The sequence below is a fragment of the Equus caballus genome, chromosome 10 (assembly GCF_041296265.1).
Source record: "Equus caballus isolate H_3958 breed thoroughbred chromosome 10, TB-T2T, whole genome shotgun sequence".
Lineage (NCBI taxonomy): Eukaryota > Metazoa > Chordata > Mammalia > Perissodactyla > Equidae > Equus > Equus caballus.
Window position 1 is genome coordinate 83,517,958 of NC_091693.1, and position 25,481 is coordinate 83,543,438.

The 25,481-nt window shown below is 36.9% G+C and overlaps 1 protein-coding gene across 8 annotated transcripts in view; it reads right to left on the bottom strand.

Moving 5' to 3' along the window:
• The window catches only part of ARHGAP18 (Rho GTPase activating protein 18), a 171,741-nt gene that overhangs the window by 22,547 nt on the left and 123,713 nt on the right, over positions 1 to 25,481 (bottom strand). For all 8 annotated transcript variants that reach the window (XM_005596918.4, XM_070223766.1, XM_070223769.1 and 5 more), the window contains 6 exons: positions 22,929 to 23,107; positions 13,438 to 13,603; positions 11,207 to 11,298; positions 6,756 to 6,833; positions 3,800 to 3,959; positions 1,584 to 1,666 (listed from right to left, as the gene is read on the bottom strand). In XM_005596918.4, coding sequence (XP_005596975.1) covers positions 1,584 to 1,666; positions 3,800 to 3,959; positions 6,756 to 6,833; positions 11,207 to 11,298; positions 13,438 to 13,603; positions 22,929 to 23,107 — 758 coding nt within the window. The remainder of the gene's footprint in view (positions 1 to 1,583; positions 1,667 to 3,799; positions 3,960 to 6,755; positions 6,834 to 11,206; positions 11,299 to 13,437; positions 13,604 to 22,928; positions 23,108 to 25,481) is intronic.

The window sequence follows — 25,481 nt, forward strand, 5'->3', positions numbered from 1 at the left end:
TGGGACTTTGAAGGCAAAGTCCAAAAAAGGAGTTTGAGACCAGCCTCACCCGAAAGTAACCATACCGGAGTAAGTGCTTCCCCCAACAAGTATTTGGACTCATCTGAATGCAGTGTATTGTCAGTAAATCACATGTCTTTCAGTTCCCACCTTATAGCAGTCATTCACAGGGTCATCACACAGACAGCCATCTTTATGTGAATAAGACAAAGATGCTCCTTCCCCTTTCTGGGTAGTTGAGGCGCTGGGTCAAGGGCATGGCTGACAAGCAGAGAACAGACTGGAAATACATTCCCACCTTGTCCTGGGCCGGATGTCCCTGTTTCAGCCACGATCTATACCCCCTTACACAGCAGCCCTGGTCACTCAATGTTTGAAAGTAACCCTTTCTGGAGTTGGCCTCTGTCTCCAAAACAAAAGGAAACCTAATGCTGCCTTCTCAGTTATTCATTAAACAGTCAGTGGAGCAAAAGATTTTTTTCTGACTTAGTCAAGGGAATAACTCTCTGGAAGTTCTCCTGTAGCAATGTAGTGTTTTGACTCCAGTAATCCTCATAAGCTGCTTCATACAGAAAAGTCGAGTATTAACATTCATTCCATGAGCGTGAGAACCATCACTCACCTAGGTTCAGCTCACAGAGTCTTAATGAGGCGCAAGAAAAATTCCCAAGATTTACCAAGTGGTAGTTGTTTTCTTGACATCAAATTTCTTGACATGATATTTCATTTTAAATAGAAACGTGGGGGTTAAGGGTAACAGCCCCCACCCTTACAAGTATAAAAAAAATTTTTTTAAGTCAAAGGCAAAACTTAAGGTAAATACTCTTTCTAAATTACATAAAAATAATTTTTTTTCTTTTATAAAAGTTTATAATTAAACCTTTTACAATTACTCTATAAACTTTTGCCCTTAAGAAAAATAAATCAATGTGGAACAATCCACTGATTATTATAAAAACCTCAGACATTTATAATAAATCATATGAATATTAGACCAAATCACTTTGAAATGATGATACAAATCAGAAGCTCAGGGTAAATCCTTAGAGAAACAATTAGAATTTGTTTGAATTGGTTTATCTTTTGGCTAATGAAACATTTCGAAGTCATCATCATGACGTACTTCAAACTCTGCTGCTTAGAACTATAAACAAATGTAACACCTTTAGGCAACAGCGGGTTATAACGATGAGCCTTAGGATTTTCTTTTTAAACATTCATTTTCATCTCACTAATACACGCTCATTAAATAAAATTTGGAAATTACAAAAAAAATAAGAAGAAAAAAACAAAAAGCACCCAGGTTTCCATTAACAAATGAACCTCAATCATCTGTTTGGGGAGAAGAAATGTTACAGTAAAAATTAAAAAGCCAAACATGTAATAATATTATTAACATGACTAACTTGATAAATAAATTAATAAAGAGTTAAAGACTTTCACCATCTGTCCTCAAAAATAGGTCTTTTCTTTATAGACTACTCCTAACGTTTCCACCATCATATCATATTGTTTTACCACAAATACTGGAAAATCACTCTGCTCGGTGGTGAGGGACATTTTGGTAAGTGCATCCCGCTGACCTTCAGCGTGTCTCTGTTGGCGTCGGGCAGGAGGATGACAAGGAGGTTCAAGGCCTGTAGCTGCTGCTTCTTGGCTGGAAGATCTGCAGACAGATTAAATAAATCTGAACTCTTTTCCTCACTGAACACTTTTCTTTACTCTCTTTTTTCGTTTTGTGAGCAAAAAGTTATTTGGCATAAACATCGCCGTGAAATGTAAGACAACGGCTGAGCAGCGAGCCTTGCTGGAGCGTGCTAGGGGAGGGTCAGAAGCAGCTGCCGCCGTAGAGCTCGCTCGCGCTCAGGATGCTCGCTTCCAACTGTGATCATATGACGGGCGGCCTTATGTTTGCAGACACACAACAGTGCTTTGGAAATCATTTTAACTTCTGTGTGATAATTGTTCCCCAATGAAAAGACACAGAAGACTGGCCTTCCCACGACATGGTGTCGGGGTGCCTTTGTAACAGTGAAGTTTGTTTCTTTCATAGAGAGGGAGCAAATTACGTGGTAAGAATCTACCAATTCCCACAGGAATATGTCAGACAGAGCCTGGAACCCAACAGGTGTTCAAGAAACGCTTGTGGAATGAATTAGAAAACCCACAAGCAAGGAAAGAGTAGATGAGGTACATTATTATCATTGACACTCATCGTTTTCAGTAGCCGTTACCCTATTTAAGTAACACTCATAAATATTTGGAGTCATTCTGGCATTTGTTTTTCTGGGATAAATCTGGTCCTTTAATCCATATCTAAGGAATGTATGCAAAATAACACAACTTAACCATTAAAAAAATATTTAAACAGAAGAATATTTCAGTCATGTCTCCCCCCAAAATTCTGAAGAAATATTTGATACAAGATGACCCATGGGAATTATCTCAATATTACACGCTTTAAGAAGAGCCTGGAACACGATGGAATATTTTTCAGCCATAAAAAAGAACGAAATCTTGCCATTTGTGAAAACACGGATGGACCTTGAGGGCATTAAGCTAAGTGAAATAAGTCAGACAGAGAAAGACAAATACTGTATGATCTCACCTATATGTGAAATCTAAAAAAAAAACCACTCCGGCTCACAGATACGGAGAACAGACTGGTGGTTGCTGGGAAGGGCGGGAGGAAGGAGGGAATGGGTGAAATGGGTGAAGGGGGTCAAAAGTTACAAACTTCTAGTTATAAAATAAATAAGTCATGAGGATATAATGTACAGCATGGTGACTATAGTTAATAACATTGTATTGCATATTTGAAAATTCCTAAGAAAGTAGATCTTAAAAGTTCTCAACACAAGAAAAAAATTTTTCTCTATGCATAGTGACAGATGTAAACTAGAGTTATTGTGGTGATCATTTCATAATATGTACAAATATTGAATCATTACATTGTACACCTGAAACTAATATAATGTATTTCAATTATACTCAATAAAAAAAATAGCCGGGAACAGTTCTGCTTGACACTGTAGCTCAGTATAGTCATTCATAGTACCCCCCTTTACCTCTCAAAAGTACCCCAATTTGGAAGTTAAAGATATGGTCACTAGAACATGGAGATGGCATTTTTCCTTTTTTGATGACCTCTAGGACTAAAAGAGATAATTATAGCAGTATGTAAGCCTCATAAGAGCTCTGTGTTCACTGGAAAGGAATCGAGAACTACTCAAGGCGTTAATTTGGAGCTTGCCCAAATTTTGTGAGACCACAAAACAGCAAGACATAGGAAGTTTGTTGCCCTCCACCAATGAGGCAGCCAAGCTATTTGTTCCATGTTTGGGCATGACAATTTCAAAGTTAATTTTTCAGGAAACAATCACAGATTGTACCACATCTCCTTGTGCTTTTATGATAACTGTTAATCCACAGCTTCTCCAGTAAGTGTTGCTTTTAACACTTGGCAAGAAAAATGTCTCAGGGATCTTATGTGACTCATTCTATTATAAAAGAAATGTGAAGTTTTCAGGTTTTAACATGAAAATATCTGGTATTGCTTAAAGGGCATACAGTTAATCTGTACCGGAAGAGAACATTCTGTAACTTATTTACTCAGTGATGTGTATTCATAAAGGAAAAAGAAAACAATGCGTGGCATTGAAGCACCCACTGACAACACTGAGTCAATATGTCTAGGCAAATATATCTGGTTATATTCTTTGTAATGCAAAATGTCATTAAAGCAATTAATCTGGATGGCACCAGTACAAGGACTGCTTCAAAGAGGGATGGTGCTTACTTTGGACAGCCTGAAAGGCTTTGAGATATTCGACGCTGAGCAGTGGCTGGGGCAGCTCCCGGATGAAGAGCTTCAGCAGGCTAGCGGCATCATGCTGCTTGACACTTTCCCAATTAAAAGTCCCTTCATAAAACTTTGCTTCTAGTTCTTGGCAAAGATTCTGAAAGGCAGAGGGGGAAAAATAAGCTCCCAGTAAGTGCATTTTTTTCTCTGCTGAGTGATACACTTCCCCCTTGACACGAGATTCTACTCTTTAGAAAAGACACTTCAAAGTACTCACGGCCAACACCTCTCTGTTACTCAGAAAAAATACTACTCTCCTCCCCCAAGTGTACCTTACCAATGAAAAATTATACCCAAGGCCAAAAAATTGAGAAACTTTACTCATTTTCCTGGACACGTAACAAACCTTAAGCAGTAAAGTTTTAATTAAAAGATTAGCTAAAATAGTCTTTCCATTTAGGGGCCTTCCTTAGCTCCTGTAAGTTTTCATTAAATTAAAAAAACCACTAAAATAAACAAGTTTTATGTTTTATATTATTTAGAAGTACATTACATAACAAAATACATAATCAATCTCTGGGCCTAAAGCAGAAGGCTACGTCTGATTAGTCACCTCTGGGAAATGGAAAACCAAATTCGACAGCAAATGAGGCATGAAAATACATCAATACACCCGTCTTAAAAGCACAGGCCATAAGTGACACAGGCGCCCGGCTGCCAGCTGCAGAAAACAGCGTGAGTCCATGTCGAATTAGAAATACCTAGTTCATTTACCTCAAGGACTCTACAAAATTTGCCAGAGAAATTATTAGTAATAAATCAATTTAGTTTCAAAATTACTATTTTCTACATGGTTTTTCACTGTGGCATAAATCCTACTATGTTAGAAATCCTTCCAAGTTTCTGTCACTTCCTTCTATTATTTGAAACTGCTCTCCCAAAGAACATTCTTTGTGTGGAAGGTGAATTTATTATGCGTTCTTCTCCCAACACAACACCATCCTCTACCCTAATTATTTTTGTAACTGGTGAAATAGATACAGGTGAGAAAGAGGGAAAGAGGACAGAGAGGGAGAGAGGAATATAAGAAATTTGGTGGGGCAGGGGAAGAGAAGACAACCAGAAGTTTTGCATATTATCTTTAAATTATTTATAATGGCCCAGCGGCTGCATAATTTGGCATGTGACTGCAGGCTGGGTTGAAGAGTCGAGCCAGCTGACTCCACTGAATTGACCTTCTTAGAAATTACATTTAGTTGGACTCATCCTCTGCCAGCTATCCAGTCAAAATGTAAAACGTGCATTATACTCACTATTCTTACTAAAGTGAACGTGTTTATGACTCTTGTGAGCTGGCCATCACATCCTGCTAATCAGTGCTGTTACCGGTGAACTGAGAAGCAGTACTCTTGCTGATATGGGCAATGTGAAGTCAGTTGCCTGTTTCTGAGGGATTCTTTCTTTGTAAGAGCATGTACTTCTCAACAGAAGTTATCTCAGAATCACACACAATGCCAGTGATTGACTGGTGGTGAAACTGCTGCAGGTGCTAGCAAAGGAAGTGACACAATGGCAACCTATCACGCTTGTAAGTTTTGGCCACCTCTGTGCACCAGACTCCAAACCCAGGGGACACAGGCTGAATGAAATTTGTGAGCAGGTTATATCCAGTTACTCGAATCTGAATAAACTGAGATCACCGTGTAGTAAGAGCTAAATAGGCCGAAACTTGTGTCCTAAATTGAGGAAGCTTATCAAAATAAGCAGGTGATGCGAACTGTGGAATGTATGAATAGCAATCCCAGTGCTGGCGGGGCACGGGCACAGTCACAGGTGAGGAGAGTGAGTGCCCGCCAGGAGTCATTCTTTCCTGATTCAGCTCTAAGACTTCATGTAAAAGAACTCTTAAGGAGATGAAGAGAGAACATCTCTTCACTCTATCCTATTTTCTCGTGGATTTGCAAATTCAGGAAGACAATATATTGGACCTGGACAGGGACTTGTGTTGTCTCAGTGTAGAGCTAAAGCTGAATTTAGAGGATGGGGTAAAGGAGATAGCTAACGACTGCTAACCAAAAACATTCCCGAGATAAATTTCCCAGACAGAGCCACAATTCCAAGTAGGAGGCCCCTGTAAAATGCAAATCCTCTGGGAGACATATGGCTTCTGCATCACCTGTAGGGTAATTCCACCTTTGCCATGCATTCATCAGATGCCTTATTCCCCAGAGCAGGAGCTGGGTGACAGACAGAAAGGAAGAGGATACACAGCATCCTAGGATAGTGGGAAGAAAATGCTATCTTGAGAGAAAAGAAAGGAAGGGGGTGGGGGGCTCCAACTGGGGAATCTGGGGATCAACTTGCCTCTATCACAAGCCAGACTCAGATTACGTTGGATCCAGTGAGACGGACAAGTGCAAATTCAGGCACGTGGCTGAGACAGTCTCACTTTGCCGGCTCACTAAGACCAATAACGTATGGGGACTGATATCAAGTCACCCACTCTGCTCACCCGGTGGAATTTATCACTTTGCCTTTTTTTTTTTTTTTAACTCAAGTGCTATTACTCATGCTGACTAAATGTCTCCCCAGCTCCCTACTACTATTTTGACTCATTGTGTTCTCTTTTCATCAGGATGGAACTACTCTTGTCTTTTGCTTGTTTACTTTTGCTCCTGTTTTATCGCACGTAGAGGGATTAAAATCATTTGCCTCTTTATTTACCATAGTATTATTGCAGGTAATACAGTGATTTTGAAAAAATCAAAACTTCACAAAAATCAGAAGAGAATGTAGAAAAACTAAACATAAACTGCATGTTAAGAGGTTTTTATTGTTATATTTTATCTACTTTCCTACCAATGGGAAGAAGGGGTGAGGAGGACAAGCAAGCTTTTAAAATGCAAAAATATGGTTAAACAATAAAGTTTTACATTAGTAGAACCAAGATTACCTTGATCCTAGTGGCAGCTCCAGGTATTCTTAAGAGGCCTTCCGTTTCCAAACCTCCCTCTTCGATTCGAGAAATCAGCTGTGTAGAAACAGAACATTCTGATTTTGGTATTCTTAACAGGTACAATTCCAAATTTGACATCTGTTTCACATATAAGTAAATGAAAACTGATGACAATGACGAGTAAACTGGATTTCGTGAAGTTTTGAATGCTATCACACTATCACTTCCTTTAAACCAGTAAGTCTCAAAACTTCAGTTATCATTTAGCAGAAGTTGGGTCTTATTCTCCTTTGCAACAGAAGTGTATAATTTCACACAACAGCTGTGATAAACCAAACAAACATGGACTGAAGATGTTCATTGTTTAAAAGCAACTAATACCATCCATTTCATCTGCTTTTCCAGAAACATACATTCTACAATCAAATAAATCTCATGAAATTCTAGTATTTGCACATTTACATCTTATTTTTAGCTTGTTCAAAGAAAGAATTATTTATGAGATGAAGGGAAAAAAAAACTGCTTGCAAATATCCATTTTTAAGCCTTTAAAGCTTTGGGTGGTGAACTTAAATAAAAAACAATTCTTACATAGGACTTTCTAAATCATTCCTGATGCCCAATTAATGCATACAGATCTCTCTATCTCCAGAACCCCATTAAAATAACAAAGTTTTGTGTTTTTTTTTAATAAGGCAGAACTCACAAGAACAAGGCAAATGGAGGAATTACAATGACATACTATTGGAGGCTGGGAAGATGATAAAAGATTGGTTAGTTTCTTGGCAGACTGATCTTCCAGTTGGAATGTGCATTCCCTGGGTAAGTACACAAAGGCTTTATAGGGGTACTCTACTATTTTAAGGAAACCAATTTCCATGTCCTCAGGTTAAATATAAGGCATTTACTAGCATCTTGTAGGTTTTCCTTCCTACCCGCTCCCTCCACTCTGTTCACAATAGCTTTCTCCTACTTTGTAAAAGACAGATCTACTCTTTACTCATCCCCAAACTTACTATAATACTCTGCACACCCTAAGGCATAAAATCTTCCGGAGTGCGAAGAGAATGTAAAATTTTAATTTTTTTTCAGTGCAACCTCCTTTAACGATTTATCAAGACTCTATAAACTACATAAAGTTTTTCTTTTGCTTATAAAAGTGTCTGTTAGGAGCAAAGCATGGCATTGTAAACGAGATCTTTTGACCTCTGTCTAGATGTTCTGAAATAGACACTAGAAGAGACGGGAATTTTCCTTCAGAACCTCACCTCTTCTATCCCTGAATTATAGTCAAAGAATGGACTGATCTTGAGGGAGCCAGATAAGAATAAAGCAAAGAGTAGTCTCAAAATTCTCCCAAGGATTTATTATTAGCTGAAAAGAGAAGCATCTTTGACCAAAGTAGTACATGATTTTATTAAATTCAGCTGGAACATTTCCCAAGACCACAATTTTTCAAGTTACAATGGATAAAAACCCACAGCAAAAAAATTCACACAAATTATTTTAGATTAGATGGGCGTTATTCAATAAAGTATTCAAAACCAAATTTATCAAATAAAACTACACAAAATTTATTCAATGTACAAGTAATTTTCATTTTATTTCATCTTATAAAATGTTTAAAATGTTCTATTAAAAAATAAAATTATATGCTGACTGTTGGATAGCAAATTAGTTTTTAGCAGCATATGCCTTTTGCTTTCAATAAATATACAGGAAAAATCGATGATTTCTAAATAACTGAATGAGAATAATTTCTGAACTTTTATATTTGTGTTCTTTTTATTATTCTCTAATGCTGAATTCTAGCATTCAATAGAGGTGTGAATATCTATTGTCTGAAGGAACGCCATGTGTTTTCTTATTTCTCACTTTGAAAATAACATTTTTAGCTACCACATTATATTGCATTATTAACATATAAATAATACTTTGCAGCTCTCCTTTTATTTTCAAGACTTAAAAATGGAAAATATCTATACTGTTCTATATATTTTAATCACGCTGCTTTTAGTAATTTATCTTACAAGGTACACTGTGTCATTTATCAGAAATGTTCACAGCATTTCCCAAAATAGATATTGTATACCTATATGAATTTATGAATTAAAAACAAATTGAAAATGAATTCAGAATTCTTTGACACAAAGTATCTTTGATTTGGCTGATTAGTTTGACAGTGAGAACAGGATTTGCTAATTTGGCAGAATTTTTACAGATAAAAATTAAGACTATTTCTATTTCTCCAACCCCTTCTGAGAATATGTTTTAAAAAATGTGCCTCTGAATGGGGAAAAAAACACAACAGATACAATTCACAGATACTAGATAAGCTTTGCTCAAGCCCTTTTTGGGTATATTTCTCCATAACTGAGAAAGTATAACTCTCTAAAGACTGGTAATGAAACTTTTTGCAAATCAGTGGTTTCCAATTTTTTCCTTTCTACAAAATTGAGGAAATACTCACTTGAGTTGTCAACTGATAAATCAAAAAAATATTTTTCATGATAGATCACTGTGATTTTTTGCTTATAATTCAGAGGGGATGCAAACAGATGAGTGTTATCGAATAGTAAACACTTTTTATTTCCTTTTACTTTTTGTATGAACCAAAAAAATTAAGGCTGTTATCTGGTGACTTCAAAACTGGTGGGCGCTCCAAGCCTCCAGAATGTTGAAGAGACCAAAAATGTAAAATAACTAACTAAATAAATAAGTAAGAAAACAATTTCAAGAGAAAATGACAAGGACCTGGATGCAATCCTGAGCCTGATCAGGAGGCATCCTTGAACCTTTGTGGAGAAAAAAGCTTACACTTGGCTGGTGCGATGGTGAATTTGATGTGTCAACTTGGCTATGCTATAGTGTCCAATCGTTTGATCAAACACCAGTCTAGCTGTTGCTATGAAGGTCTATTTTAGATTTGATTAACATCTATATATTTTGATATGATTTAAATCAGTAGGCTTTGAGTAAAACGGATTACTCTCCATTATGTGGGTGGGCCTCATCCAGTCAGTTGAAGGTTGTCACAAAAGCAAAGAATGAGATTCCCCAAAGAAGAAGCAATTCTGCCTCAAGACAGTAACATAGAAACCCTGCCGCAGTTTCCAACCTACAGATTTTGGACTCATCACGGCAAGATCAACTCTTGCCCAAGTTTCCAGCCTGCTGGCCTGTTCTACATATTTCAGACTTGCCAGCCCCCACAATCACATAAGCCAATTCTTTAAAATAAATCTCTCTCTCTCTCTCTCTCTCTCTCTCTCTCTCTCTCTCTATATATATATATATATATCCCACTGGTTTGGTTTCTCTGGAGAACTCAAATACACTTGGAAAGGCTGCTGCTGAGATCTCTGCTTTGTACAATCATCTGTTCATAGTAACTCACACCTTTTATCGATATTAAAAGAACTTGAATGTACATGTATGGCCTACATCTGTGAGCATCCCTCTGTTAATCAAAGGCACTGTTGACAATTATCCACACAGATACAGGTTCTACAGGAATGGCTGGCAGAGGCTGATGAGTAGGACAAACTTTGTAGAACGAAGTTCTTCAGCAGAAACACTGAGATGCGGGTTTGGAGGTAACGGTGAACATGAGGAATAAAGGAATCAGAGGTTAGTAGGTAAGACAGGTAAAGGACTGTTTTGGAATAGCAGAAGAATTAGTGACAAGTAGATTGAGCTTTAGTATTGGATGAGTTTGTTGAGCCAATCAACTGTGAAAGTTCCCCTTGCTACTCTTAGTCCCCCCAGAACCTGCAGAAACCGTGGTATGCCTGGGCTGCTGCAAAATATCTACAGCTTGGGTAGTCCGTACCTGATCTGACCCGCCTGGCTTGCTCTGCATTCCCCAGCTTTATCAAACGTAATCTATGTTTCTGAACAATGATAGCTCAGAGGTTAGACGGAAATTTTTATATTGCCATAGATAATCCCCTTATGAATAATTGAGTGTTGACTACACAAGAGACTTGATAGTTTAGCAATCATTTTCTAATTCTACTTTACGGTTTTTTTGCCTACTTTGGAAGTAGGCACTGGTAAATTAAATTGGACATCCTTACTGTAAATACAAAAGCTTGGGAAAAACATACAGGCATGAAATATTCATGAGGATTCAACTCCCTCGAAATTTATAAGCAGTTCCCACTCCTATGTGTTATAGAATTGAAATCTCAATTATACACAGCCAGCTAATAGAAGACAGGAAAAGGATGCCAGGTAATCACAGTTACAGAAATAACACAGAAACCACTACCATGAAATAAAAATTATGAGCCCTTGGAACAAATTTGTTTCCTGAACAGAAAACCAAAGAACAAAATAGAAGACCCTACTAATTGGAAAACTATATTATAATAGTATGAATGCAAAAAAATCCACTATTAGCACAAGTATGTTCTCCCTCTGCAAACTCATCCACGTCTACTCACTTTTTGAAATATCAAGGGTATTCGAGTTCCTGATACTTTCCTCTGATCTTGTTCTAACAATACTGTCAAGGGAACACCAAAAAGGCCAGAATCTGCAAGAAAAAAATAAAATTTCTTCACTTTCATGAATCTATAAAATATTAATGTAAAAATGTTACAGCATCAGATTTCTGATATTGTCATTCAATCAGACAACTATTTATTGAGCACATACTGAATGAATTACACTGTCTTGCCATTAGGCATACACATCCCACTAGGAAAATGCTGGTCCTGCCTCACAGAGCAAACTAGCAAGGAAAGACAGCTAAACAAATGATTGCAAATAATCACCAAAATAATTAGAAAAGTGTAAACTGCTACATAAGAGAAATAGTGCTGTGGGGGTATGTGAAATAGACAAATAATTTACTCAATGTAATACAATGAAAAGTTCTGGCTTAAAGCAAATATCACTCATCTCTTCCATAGTTAATTGACATTTCACATTCTACAATACAGCAAAATAGAAATGTTTGCTTTTTGAGAAATCGGCCAACATTATGATATTGTTCTACAAATGTTTTTCTTTAGAAAATAGAGTAGATACATGGTATTCTTGAATTTAAATTGGTAGTTTTATATATTCGGGAAGAACTCCAGGAGAAATGACAGGCAATAATTTGTAATTTTTCTAAATTAAAATCATATGTCTTCAATCTGGTATGAGCATAACTTCTACCCAGCTCCTCCCACTCCACCCCCATTATTGAATGAGTAGTTAGCACAGGAGTGTAATACACATCACCAGGGGAGATATAAATCATTTGTAAACACAGAAAGGGGAAATATCCTGTGGTATGAGGACAGACATTGTAAACTGTGAAACTCAATAGAGATGCCATTCAAGAGAATGCCAGTAACCTAGTAAATTACTTTTAGTTTAGGAATTAAGAAAAAAAATGTAATCTTCAAGAATGTCAAGAGTCTAGTTTATGAGATAAATATCTTTGATTAGATACAAAAATATAAAAAAGATGGAAAGAAAATCTATTCTATTAATAGTGATACTCAACGGGAATGGCTTAATATTTCTCTCTACTAAAATGCATTCTACAGCATAATGTAAAAAAACCTCTTAAGCCACTTTAAAAGTCTTGAGCACTGAGTCACAGCTATTGAAATTATATGTCTATTTTATATTTGGAGAAGGCTTTGTAATGAGATTTTGAAAAAGCATCTGAAGTCTTCATTATCCATAATGGACTTGTGGAAAACCAGAAGCACTGTTTAACTCAGAAATTCACCATCTCAAGCCTTATGCTAAAATACTCAAAGGAAATGCATACAGAATGAGGTCTTTTGGGGCCCAGCACATGAGAGAGAACCTGAAGGGAAGGTACACTTCAGTCCTATAGAGAAATTGCCTCTAAAACTTAAATCAGGTGAACACCTGTCTTTGCTAATGTTACCATAGCAACTCAACAATCCTCATTCTTGGTTTCTCTTTAGGAGATAGCTTTGAAGTTAAACAAGAGGTCAGAGATTCCTAAAGAGTAAAGCTTTGTCAACAGAGAATTACCTGGATTTCCAGACCAATAAAATCTTGGAAAAACAAAAACTGAGAAGGTGTCTGTTCTCTATCATATTATAAAGAACAATGGATAAAGCAAGCTGCTTACAAAAGAAAAACTACATACACTCACAATGAATACAAGTGGGAGGTATTATGTACCACAATGGCACTATTTTCTTAATACAGTGAAAAATGTTTTAGCAAAATACAGCAGTTAAAAGCAGAATGTTAATGAACACAGGGACAGACTACTAACTAGCCTATGTATTTCTCATCAAAAGATTAAGCAAAAGTAATCCAGCAGGATCAACCATCCTAAAGCTAATTTTCAAGATCTGATTTTGGACATAAATAAATACATGCACCAAATGTATTGTTTAAATATACAGCTTTCAAAGGAGAGATCAGATGAGTTAAGATTCCTTGATCTGAAATTTCCTTCTATGGTAATTAAATATTTGGTTATGCCTTTATTTTCTATAGTCTAGGAGACTACATTTTTAAAACGTTTTTGAAGTTAGGAGATTTTCAAAGGCAATGTTTAAGAATTTGAACTTCAGATGTATTCAACTGTTGGTTTATCTTGTAGGTGTTTCCCTTCCCGACAAGAAAACTCCTAAAAAACTCAGCCTTGCTACTTTAGAAGTAAATCTGACTATTTTAATTTCAAAATTACCTTTTGTTTTGATTTTCACAGCTTTTTGTTGTTTCAGTTCAACACCCAATACATCATAAAGGGCAGTCAGCTCAATTAGGGCTAAATAGCAAACTTTCTTCATGTCCTGGCATGCTAAGTCACCAATCCTCGTGGTGCCTGTTTTGTCTTTTGGCAATCTGAAATTCTAAAATAAACATCATCAGTACAGTAAAAGAGTAAAACCCTCTTTTTAATGAAAGAAGACAAATTTTAACCATAGAAAGAAGTTATATTCAGAGTAGTGACAATGAAAGTTATGGCAGATAATTTCCCCAGTCAGAATGAAGAGCAAACCTGCCAGCAGGATGATCCCCAAACCTGTGGGGAGTTCAAGGGTCAATATCTGAAGACTGACAGACAGTGGAACCAGCCCATGTACTAGGAGTAGTAATACCAGAGGCAAAGAGGACAAAGGAGACAGTAAGCCCAAAGGAGAAAAAGAACTCTACTGAAGGGAGCTTCAAGAACCAGGGAAGATTAGAAGTCAAGCACAAACTATGAAGAGGAGGAACAGGGAGGGGAAGTGGAAGAAAAGGAAGAGAAAAAGGAATAGCAGCTATGAGTAAGTGCTTAGAATATTATAGTATATTACATATTGTATGCCCACCAGATTGGGAAGGAGCGAAGGGAAGGGGGGGGGATGGGGAGGGGAAAAGGAAGGGGAGGGGTGAGGAGGGAGGAGGAGAAAGCCATGTTATTCAGAGGACTATTGTGAGGTTTAACTGCCTGGCACTTTCCAAGCACTTCTATGTGGTTGCTATGATTATTACTTTCACCACTGAATAGATAAACTGAGACTTAGAGATACTATCATCACAGGCAAATAAGTGGTGGTGGTGGTGTTTCTTTCCTTTTCTCAAATATTATCTACTACCTATTCAGCCTCTTTTAATAGTAAATACATTAAATATAAGAAAACAAACCACAAGGTAGAAATAAGAATTTCTCTAACATATTTAATACAAATTACAGTCCCACTGTATTTATGGATTACTAAAACAATAATTACTCTCTAACAGCTTGGTAAAAATCATATCAAGGTTGTATCTTTTGGGTTTACCCTTGACTTCTTCATTTAACTTAATGGCCGAGGATGTTCAACTGATTCTCTTTGCTTTACTCATTTTTGCCCCATATTACTAACACTTCATAGTCTAAAAACTATTGCAAAAGATATGTCCTAAAGCAGCAGTTCTCAAAGTGTGGTTCCAGGGAACCCTGGGGGGGTACCCAACACCCTTTCAAGGAGTCCAAAAGGTCAAAATGATTTTAATAATTAATACTAGACATTATTTGCTTTCTTCACTCTCATTCTCTCATGATTGTATAGTAGAGTTCTCTAGAGATACAAGACATACTATTAGAACAGACTGAATGCAGTAGATATGAGATTTCAGCTGACTTCTACTAAAGTTGCTAAAATGTGAAACCAGGTCACATTTTTTCATAATTTTTGTTTTACAAAATATGGCTATTTTTCATAAAAATGTTACTTTTATTAACGGCAATATTGTATTTTGAATGAATTAAGATTTTTAAGATTTTTCTATTTTAATTTCTAATATGGTAAGTATCCATATGTAGAACTGGTATAAACAAAAGTTGTTGTTTCTCTCCAAAGTATTTGTTAATTGTTTATTTATTAAGAGAAACCATTCCTTAGTCCATGTATTCATGTTTCACAGTTCAGGAATACAGGTCAGTGACAAACTTCCATGGAAATCAATGTAAAGAAATTCTTTACATTCCAAGATCACCCTGTACCAGCCCTCTTCATCTCCTCAAAATCTTTCATAGAATCCTAATTTCTGTAGAAATCTGCATATGTCCTCTTTCTTGGTTCAGCCACAGCAAGCTTGTAGACAACCGCAACCCCCAAGAAGACAACGATTGCTCCAACAACATAAAAGTGCTTCTATCTGAGGTTTCGTCAAAGCCCTGGAAGCCATAGTAGTTTTTCTACTCAACACCAACATCGCTCCTCACTAATAAAACAAGAGCTTTTCGAGGTCCTCAATTTTTAAGAGCCTAAAGGGGTTAGAGGACCAAAATGTTTGTGAATCGCTGTCCTGGAGCAAATCCGAAAACCTGTAACCTTTGCTAACTGAGCAGCTACTTCCTCTGAAGCAAACTCAACTCCAAGAAAGAACCTTCAAGTCTACTAGAGGAGAAAAGAGGTCTTTCTTAATTTTTGTAATACACTTTTTTCCTTAGGAGAAAAAGTAATAGACATCGAACATGCAGCCTAAATGAATTTCCAGCATAAGTGTTAATGGCCTCCATGGTGCACTGCATAGGGGTTGAGAACATGGAGCCAGACTGCAGGTGGAAAATCCTGAGTCCATCACTTACTAGCTACATGAGCTTTCACAAATTACATCACCTTCTGTGCCTCAGCCACTTCATCTGTACTACGGGAACAACGACAGAACCGACCTCAGAAGGTTACGGTGAGGATCGAATGGCACAGTAAGCACTCAAAAACTGTTAACTATTATTACTACATCTTTTCAAGAGCTTTTTCAATAATTTCAAGATTTCATGGTTTTCCTTTTCTCCTAAATATTACTGCAAGGCAAGAAAAAAGGACAAGGATAATACTCATATTTGATGAGTGGTTTCTCATTCTATTCCACAAAAGTCCCAAAAGGGTAAGAATCATTACAGCACATTCTAGGTGGGGAAACTGAGGCTCATTAAGAGACTTAAATATGGCCACAAAGCCAATGACATAAAAAGGATGCAAACTCAGACCTCCTAAATCCTCAACACAGTAACCATTCTGTTCTGCTCCATTTTCCCTGTCCACTACAGCAAGCAGGAGGCTATTGATGGCTATGGATGTAGGACTGAGAGCTCCCCGGGGAGAGGAGCTGTGTCTTAATCACCTCTGTATCCCTGGTGCACCTTAGGCCTGCACGCTGCAGGTCCCCTGTTCCAGTCTATCGCCGAATGAAGACACACACCCCCACAGGCAGAAAAGCACAGAGCAGGCTCAGTGAGGGGCAGGGCCACTGGCTGGATGCTCCCCCAGTTTCCTGTGATTTGTACTCAGCTTTACTTTTAAACTCACAAAACTCTTCACATTTTCTTCGTGCCTGGCCCCAGAGTTCTGCTAATTGCTTTGTTTTCTGAAGGGCTGAACCAACTCTATTTACCAACCACTTATTTAAAAAAAAAAAAAAAAAAAAAAAAGAGTCCCAAATGTTTCATTACAATCAGTTGCTTTTGGTCTAATAAGCCAAATACGTGTAATATAATTATTTACCCAAGCATCACACAGGGTAAATGTTTAGAGAAACCTGAAATATTATTAGTTCAAACATTTGATTTACCTAGCAATATATGTCATGAGCTTTATTTATTTATTTATTTGAACACCGTGCTTAATGAAAGGAGTTAGTTCTTTATCCCAATGTTTAATTCATAGCAGCAGCTTTAAATATTTATGAAGTTTCCTGTCATTTTTGTTTAGTTAATAGACTGGGTGGTTCAGGTCGTTGGCTAAGAGAAGGCAGTGCAATTTCAGCATGAGAAAAGCTCTTTACCTTTTGAAAAATGTGCTTAAAGAAAGGAATTAAATAAAATTTTTCAAAAAATATAAGGTCGTCGGTTCCCAGGTGTTACCGTAAATGAATCAGGGAGCTCTCCCAGATCGCACCCCTCTTTCGTTGGTATTACAGTCTGAGGGACCCCTTAGGCATTGCATCAGTAATGATGAACATGACTTTTTACACATCAAGTCACTCTGGCTTCATCTGGGCAGGCAAGAGAATCTACTCTTACCTGGTCAGTTTCCACAGATGATTTTTTTCTTATCATCTGCTAGGAAATTCATTTCTTATCTAAGATTTTTCCATGTGTAAAATGCAATTTTACTACAGTATTTCATTCATTGTCATTTCCAGTGGATGAATACTTTTCTAGATAAATGAAGTTTTAGAAATCTTTCAAATTTATAGCTTTTTTTTTTATTTCCTTATTTTTTTTAATGGAGAGCAATAGCCATAATTTAACCTTTTCATGACAATCCAGGGCCAGGACTCTAAACACCTATTTGTGTACTGTGCACAAGTGTGTGTCTGCCTTAGGCTTTCAGTTTCCTTGCTCAATCTCAAATCACCATTTCTTCTACTGTCCTTCAGCTTCCTCTAGAGGTGTTCCCTTCTCCAGCAAACTCCTGACTTGGGCGTCCTTGTCTAGTTTTTGGCCTTTAGTATGCATGGAGCTGTGTTACATGACAACCAAAGTTGTTACAAAACATGATTTTACCCCAATTAAACATAATTCAATAAGAGTCCAAAAGACCTAAGAACTAAAATACAGGCAGCATCTAGAATATGGGTTTTATCATAGTTAGCATTTCAAAACTATTATCTTAAAAATTCCTGACTAAATCCTTAGTCTCCTAGGTAAGATGAAGGAGTGCTATTAAATTTCCGTCTATTGTATATGTTGGACCCAGCAAACCAGAATGTGATTTACATAACATCCCAAGCTATCCTGAATAAGCTGTCCGTAGCTCCAATACAAGGACAATTAAACTCCCACCTAAATTAAATGCATATATACCTTTAGGGCAGATCAAGTGGAGTCCACATGGTCATCCAGAAAAAACTCTGGCTTCAAAAGCTTAGTCACTGAAGCCAAGCCTCAGCATGCCATGGAAACTCTCTAACTGTTTCCTTCTATGAAAATCATAGCATCTGCCTCATAGAGATCATTTGGTAAATAAATAATTACAGAGCATACTTTCTGAGATATACTGGGTACACAACAACACAATAATCAGTAGCTAAATTTTCAAACTAAAGCACATTAAAGTTATAAAACTTGATCTCCAAATTTAAGAGAGGAAATTTAATTCCACTGTGAGAGATCATAAAGAATTAACAAAGACACTCAATGCTGTAAGAAAAAGGAACTGAATACGAAATGAGGTCAACAGAGAACAATGTATTATATAAAGCCTAATGCTTATTTACAGAAGCAGGGGAGCATGGAGTTGAAATGGAATTTACGGTTTTATCTGCTTAGACACATGCCTCAGGGTGGTGAATATAAATATTCACTTTATCAACTGTGGTGAGGACTTGTAGAAAGCTTAACAATATGTCCGTGCCTTCTAGAAGACATATGGATAAATAAATGATTGTAGAGATGAACAGATGCACACATGCATAAATAAACACATGGCTGGATTGACAATAATTATCAAAAGCATGGTATCTAATAGTTTAAAAGATGATTTTATATATTTTATCTACTATAAGTTCACAATCAGGAAAGACTTTAACAGTGAAGGTAGACAGTGAGCTAGACCCCAAGGGATCAGCTAAGGCTTCCTTGGTAAACATGGAACAAGAAAAGGGCAGAAATGGAAAGATCATTTTAACCTTGGGGCACCATATGAATAAAATCAAGAAGGTAGGCAAGCACAAATGTAGTTTGTTAATCAGAGAATAAAACGACAGAGGAATTTGTATCTTTAAATCTCTCAGATGGAGTTATATTTATGCCATTGTTGGAAGCAACAGCTTAAAAGTCAACAGTGTCTCCATTTTATTGAATTAGATGCTACTGCCTTCATTTTAAACCCTTTCCATCTGTTGAGATGAAGACTGTCACTTTTAAAAGACACTTTTGCTAAAGATAGTCTGGGAGCATGGATCATCTCTTCAGGCCAAATGATGCATATTTCTTGACTTTTCCCACTGGGTATGAAAATAGATTCTTAAAAATATATGATAACGACTGGAAATAACCCAGATGGCCACCATTAAGGGACAAATTAAATAAATTATGATACATCCTCACAATGGAGTACATCTATTTAAAAAAATGAGAAATATTTCTCCATACAACTAGAGAGTGATTTCCAGAATATACCACTAAGTCACACACAAAAAAAAACGGAGGTGGAAAAAAGTGTGTATAGTGGGCTACCACTTAATTAAGAAGAGAAGGATAAACCATAAAATTAAAAAGAAGTTTACTTGTACGAGGAGGGAGGGAATTGGGTGATGGCTCAAGGATAGAAGCTAGATTTTTAACACACCTTGTTTTTAAATTTGACTTTTGGACTACACAAACATTTTACTTGCTTACAAAACAAAATAAACTTCAAAAAATCAATCCCTAAAAATTGAAAACAAAATGAAAGAAATTAACCCAACCATGTATGTATGCAGTTGGGGGCTTAATGGCACAAAGAATAACACTCCTAAGCAACCTAAGACATAGAAATTTCATTGTTACATTCCTTTTGGGGTATACCCCACCGACACAAACAACTGAAGAAAAGAAAAACAAGTTTAAACTGTTTTCTAATAATCATATTGTTGATGATAGTGTTAGTACTGTTATTCTGGAATTGCTGTGCATTAATGGAGGATAAAACAAACAAGCAATTATGCAATATTCTAATTATATTATCTGCTGTATCCTGAGAATCACTAGTCTCAGCATAGAAGACAGAAGATACAGATGTACTTCTGTCTTCTGAACAGGGTTTAAGCAATGGCCAACCCAGAGAAAGGAACATTTCCATTGTCCTGATCATAGTCATAAAAGTATATTTCTACTACACGGAACCAGGGTTTCTTGCAGAAACAGACAATTCCAGATATGAAGCAAAAAACATACCAGATAAGTATGGGAAATTTTGTCTAGGGTCATGTCATATATGTTTACATCCATGAGTTAACATATCATTTTCATTAAAAAATTAAAACAAAACATTAATTGGTTACTAGCAAAAGATGCTAGGGAACAAAAGGAATTTTGAAAACTAGTAAATACAAGGAAGAAGTAAGCATTTTGAGAAGGTTTTTCTTTTTTTTTTTTTTTTTTTTTTTAAAGATTTTATTTTTTCCTTTTTCTCCCCAAAGCCCCCCGGTACATAGTTGCATATTCTTCGTTGTGGGTTCTTCTAGTTGTGGCATGTGGGACGCTGCCTCAGCGTGGTCTGATGAGCAGTGCCATGTCCGCGCCCAGGATTCGAACTAACGAAACGCTGGGCCGCCTGCTGCGGAGTGCGCGAACTTAACCACTCGGCCACGGGGCCAGCCCCTGAGAAGGTTTTTCTTAAAAGAAGTATTCAAATTAATAAATAAAAAGAAAAAATTGGAACATCATTTTGTCACCATTGATAAACTACTGGATCCAATCACTGATCAGCAGCAGCTGCTCAGAAAAAGAGACAGACAACCAAGCATCTGTGTCTCCTCATGCACAATAACATATGAAGTAGACTTGACCAAAAAATGAACCTGAATCTGATAAATCTGGAGTCAATCAATTTACAAGAAACAGAAGAACACAGGATAGAATTAGTCAGAGGGGCAGAATTCTCTACAACTTAAATAACCAGGTTTATTCAACAACTAAATTTTAGCGGGGAGAGAGAGACAGAGAGGGGGAGAGAAAGAAAGAAAGAAAGAGAGAGAGAGAGTGGGATGTAGAGATGGGGAGAGGGGGAGCGGGTAGGAGAAAGGGAGGGGGAAGGAAAGAGAGAGGGTTTAAAAGAGTCTTAAAAGACATATCAACCAATTGCAATGCATGAACATCATTTGGATTCTGATTCAAACAACCTGTAAAAAAACTCATGAAATTCGTGATATAATTTGAAATTTGAAACCTGACTGCATATTTAAAATTAAAAATTGTTAGCATATTTTTAGGTACAATAATGGTAATATGGATATATGTTTATAAAAAAACACTCTTTAGGGGTCTGGCCCTGTGGCCTAGTGGTTAAAATTCTGTGCGTTCCCCTTCAGTGGCCCAGGTTCATGGGTTTGACACCCAGGTGCAGACCTATACCACTTGTCAGCCATGCTGTAGCGGTGACCCATGTACCAAAAAGAGGAAGACTGGCAGAGATGTTAACTCAGGGCTAATCTTCCTCAAGGAAAACAAAGAGGAAGATTGGCAGTGGATGTTAGCTCAGGGCAAATCTTCTCAGCAAATCAAAACTACAAACAAAAAACTTCTTTATCTTTTATAAATACATACTAAAATATTTACAGAGGATAAAATATAATTCAGAGATATGTTCCCAAATAGCACAAAGTAAGGAATTATACGGGAGTGTGGAGAGGTCAGGACTACCCCTAAGTTAATGAATGTTGGGGCCAGGTGATGAGTACTGGGGGATTCATTATACTATTCCTTTTATCTTTGCATGTGTGAAATTCTACAAAATAAATACATTAATAAATATATATATTTTTAAATATAAGACATTCAGTAGCAATGAGAACACAGCACGCAAGCTTGGTTTCTAAACACAATCTGCTACTAAAAGGAACCAGGGCTCCTTGAAGAAAAAGATTCTTTCCAGTCTGAGTGGAGAACAGTACAAGGTGAGCATGGAACATCTTGTACTAGAAAGCAAAGAAACAAAACAATGACGAGGGCATGTTGAACGACATAGGAACCAGCTCAAAGGGCTCTCATTGGTCAAATTTCAGTAAATTTGAACATCAAAGAAAAACGATGATTTATAAAACATTGAATGGAAAACAGAAGCCATCAGTCCATAGAGATATTCAAAAACAACAAGAGAAAAGGGAGCGGAAGTAATTACTACAGAAGATTGCCAGCCAACCAATATAGAAGAAATACTAGAATTCGAAATTGCCCATTTCTCAAACACCAGTTTAATTATTGTTTCAGGCAAGGATTACAAATGCATGGTGAAATCACTAGAGGATGGGCGATTACTGACAAATGGAATATTCGCCCAGTCTCAAGGATCACAAATTAGTACTAATCGCACCTAAGAAGAGGTATCTTTACAATGGGGAGATCTGTGAACATCTCCTAAACCAAGTGGTCAAACTTCCGCCACCAACAAAGGGACTATCTGACATTGTGCCTGTCTTCTGATGATCCAAGAGGAGACCTAAGTGTCATTGAAGGAGAAGATTGGCCAGAAATATGTAACTTGAGTCCAGTCACAAGGAAACAGACAAAATCAAAAATCTGACTTGGACTCTTTAAAAACATGAAAAAAGCAGGGAACCTCACCTAGATTCAAAGAATCCAAAATGATAGGACATCAAATGTCACACGTGACCCTTGTTTGAATCCAAAATGGGGGTGGGGAAGGCAGAAGCTATAAAGGACAATATCATGACAACTGGGAAAATTTTAATATGACTGTATATTACATATAATTATTGTTTTAGTGCTCAATTTCTTAAGTATTATAGCTGTTTTGTTTGGTATGCCCTTCTTAAGCTAAAAATAGTGTGTATCTGATAGCACAACATATATACAGACAGGTGTAGAAAGAGAGAAAGCAAAGGCTATAAAACTTTAACTGCTGAAAGGATCTACATGAAGCCTTTAGGGTGTCTGCCATACTTGTTTTTCAACTTTTCTATGGGTTTGAAATTTTCAAAATAAAAAGCTAATGAAAAATAGATTCATATTTAGGGACATCCGAACAGTGTACCACATACAGGTAATGGGCCATCATCGCCTCTGTTCTTCTGAATCTTCTCCTTGGAGCTCTCTTTCTGACTGACTGCTTGCTCTGCAAATGATACCTCCAAGTTGATATCCGTTTCAGAGGCAGGTGCCTCCTCAGGCACCAGTAGGATCAGCTCCTTTTCACCAACAACTAAGCTAGATGCCCGGTCTGGGAAAAAAACAAAAGACCCAATTCATACGCTTTGTTTATTTCTTTGTTGACTTCCAACACATCAACTGTACAAAAACCTTTGGGAAGAGTACTACTTACTATAGGCAATAATAAATGGTTATTTTAATAGTAAAAAGGATATTCAAGGAATCCTAAGGTTACAATTCGTAGACTGGCTCCAATTTCAAAACACTGCTGAATGATCTCAAACTCTGAATGAAAAACTCCACAGAAAATTAGCAGATTTAATTGTTGTTTTATTTGACACTGGGTGATTAAAAGCAAAAAAAAAGAAAGAAAAAGGAGGAGAAGGAGATTAGTTTTACTCTCTTAGAACTAGCAATATGCCATTTAATTTCCTCACATTGGGACAGATTCCTGGAATAGAGCTCTTCCACGCCCTGTGCTTCCTTTCTGGAATGTTACCTACCCATCATAGTAAAGATTCCAAAACAAGAGTTAGTGCCAGAACCTTATCACTGTGGGAGTCAGGTCTGGACGTACCTGGTACAGGAACCAATAGATTTTACACCTGATTATATCAAAGACCATAGAAGTTCCTAAAACCAAAAACCTAGTCAAATAAATTTCAGATATTTACATCAACATTTCAAGGGTATAATAAGTTTAACATTTGTTTTTGGTTTGTTTGTCGTTAATCCTCCAGGAAAAAAAATAACATTTGAAAACCTCTGTGCTGAAAATGTCAGCTTTAAGCTTTGGAGAAAATACTTCTAAATTTGACTATTTGACATGTTTTTGGTTTTAACACAACTCACATTTAGAAAACCTTGGAACCAATGACCGGATTACTTTTATTATCTCATCGCAGACATTTAATTCATAGTGAGCAGCTATGAATTACAAAATAAAATGACGTAGTGCATTTATACACTTATATACTATCACAACAAGGTGATGAAAGATAAAGTTAATCTAAAAATTTAACAAACATATGCTATATGTAGTTATATTATTAAAAGCATGCTGCCTTCAGAAAAAGATATTTATGGTTATTTAAATTAAAAACAAAAAAATTTTGTTTTACTCAAAATCAAGAATAAATAAAAATCTAGCCTTATTCACTCCCATTTAAAAAGCAGGACAAGCTTCGTGGGCATGCGACCTGTGCAGTCACCCAGGGCTCCGTGCAGAGACAGGCCCCCTGCTGGGTTTAACGTTCTACTGTTGCTCTCCTGAAATTTGAACAGGAAGTCCTCCATTTTCATTTTGCACTGGCCCTGGATATTACATACACAGCTGGTCCTGGTGGCACTTCACAGTTAAGAAAGTAAACATTTACCTAGGCCAATTCCAAAAAATAAGAATAAATTTAAGGCTCTTTGATAGCATTTATCTGCTGTCATCTATGCCACATTTACGCTTTTCCAACTGCCTGTGACAATTTTTTTAATTAGCATAACTAGATCTTTTATGATTAATTTTTCAAGTATTAAATGTCAGAGCACAATTTTAGTTTTATTTTCCCACTGGTTTACACTGCTTTACGTTTTTCTGTGAATATGCACGTTGGTTTCCTAGGAAACCATTCTCAGAGGAAAAAAAATGATGAGCCATTTTCTTAAATTAGAAGCTACCTTTCCAGAAGCTGTGTGTTTATGGACAAGAGTTTTACAATGATTCCTTTTTCTCCTCATCACCTCCATGTCAGAGTTACAATAAACAACACCCCCTAAACAAATGTCCTGTGCTGAATTCAAAACTGAGTGGAGAGGGGCCGGCTGAGTGGTTAAGTTCGTGCGCTCCACTTTGGCAGCCCAGGGTTTCGCTGCTTCGGATCCTGGGTGCGGACATGGCACTGCTCATCAGGCCATGCTGAGGCAGCGTCCCACATGGCACAACCAGAGACGCTCACAACTAGAATATACAACTATGTACTGGGGGGCTTTGGGGAGAAGAAGAAGAAGAAGAAAAAATAGGAAGATAGGCAATAGATGCTAGCTCAGACGACAATCTTTTAAAAAGATTAAAAAGAGTAGAGAAATTAGAATTTAGTTAGAATACATTTAAAATGTATGAATTTCCTCCAAAAGGTGGCAAAAATGAAAAACACAGCATATAAAGCCTAAAGGTTCAAATGGTAAATCAAGTTAAGGCAGATAGCAGGGGAAACAGTTTTAGGGGCGATGGAGGGGTGCTACTACAAGAAATGGGAGACTAATTGGCTAATGAAAGTATCTACAAATCAATTGTCTAACCTCAAAGAGAAAAGTTAACAGACAATGCTGAGATAAGTCTTTTGGCTGTTAAACTTCTACAGTATAAATAATATATTTATCTAATCTATTCTCCTTTGGTTTTGAAGTAGACAACAGCACTGGGTTACAAATATTTTACAAAACTCTTTAAA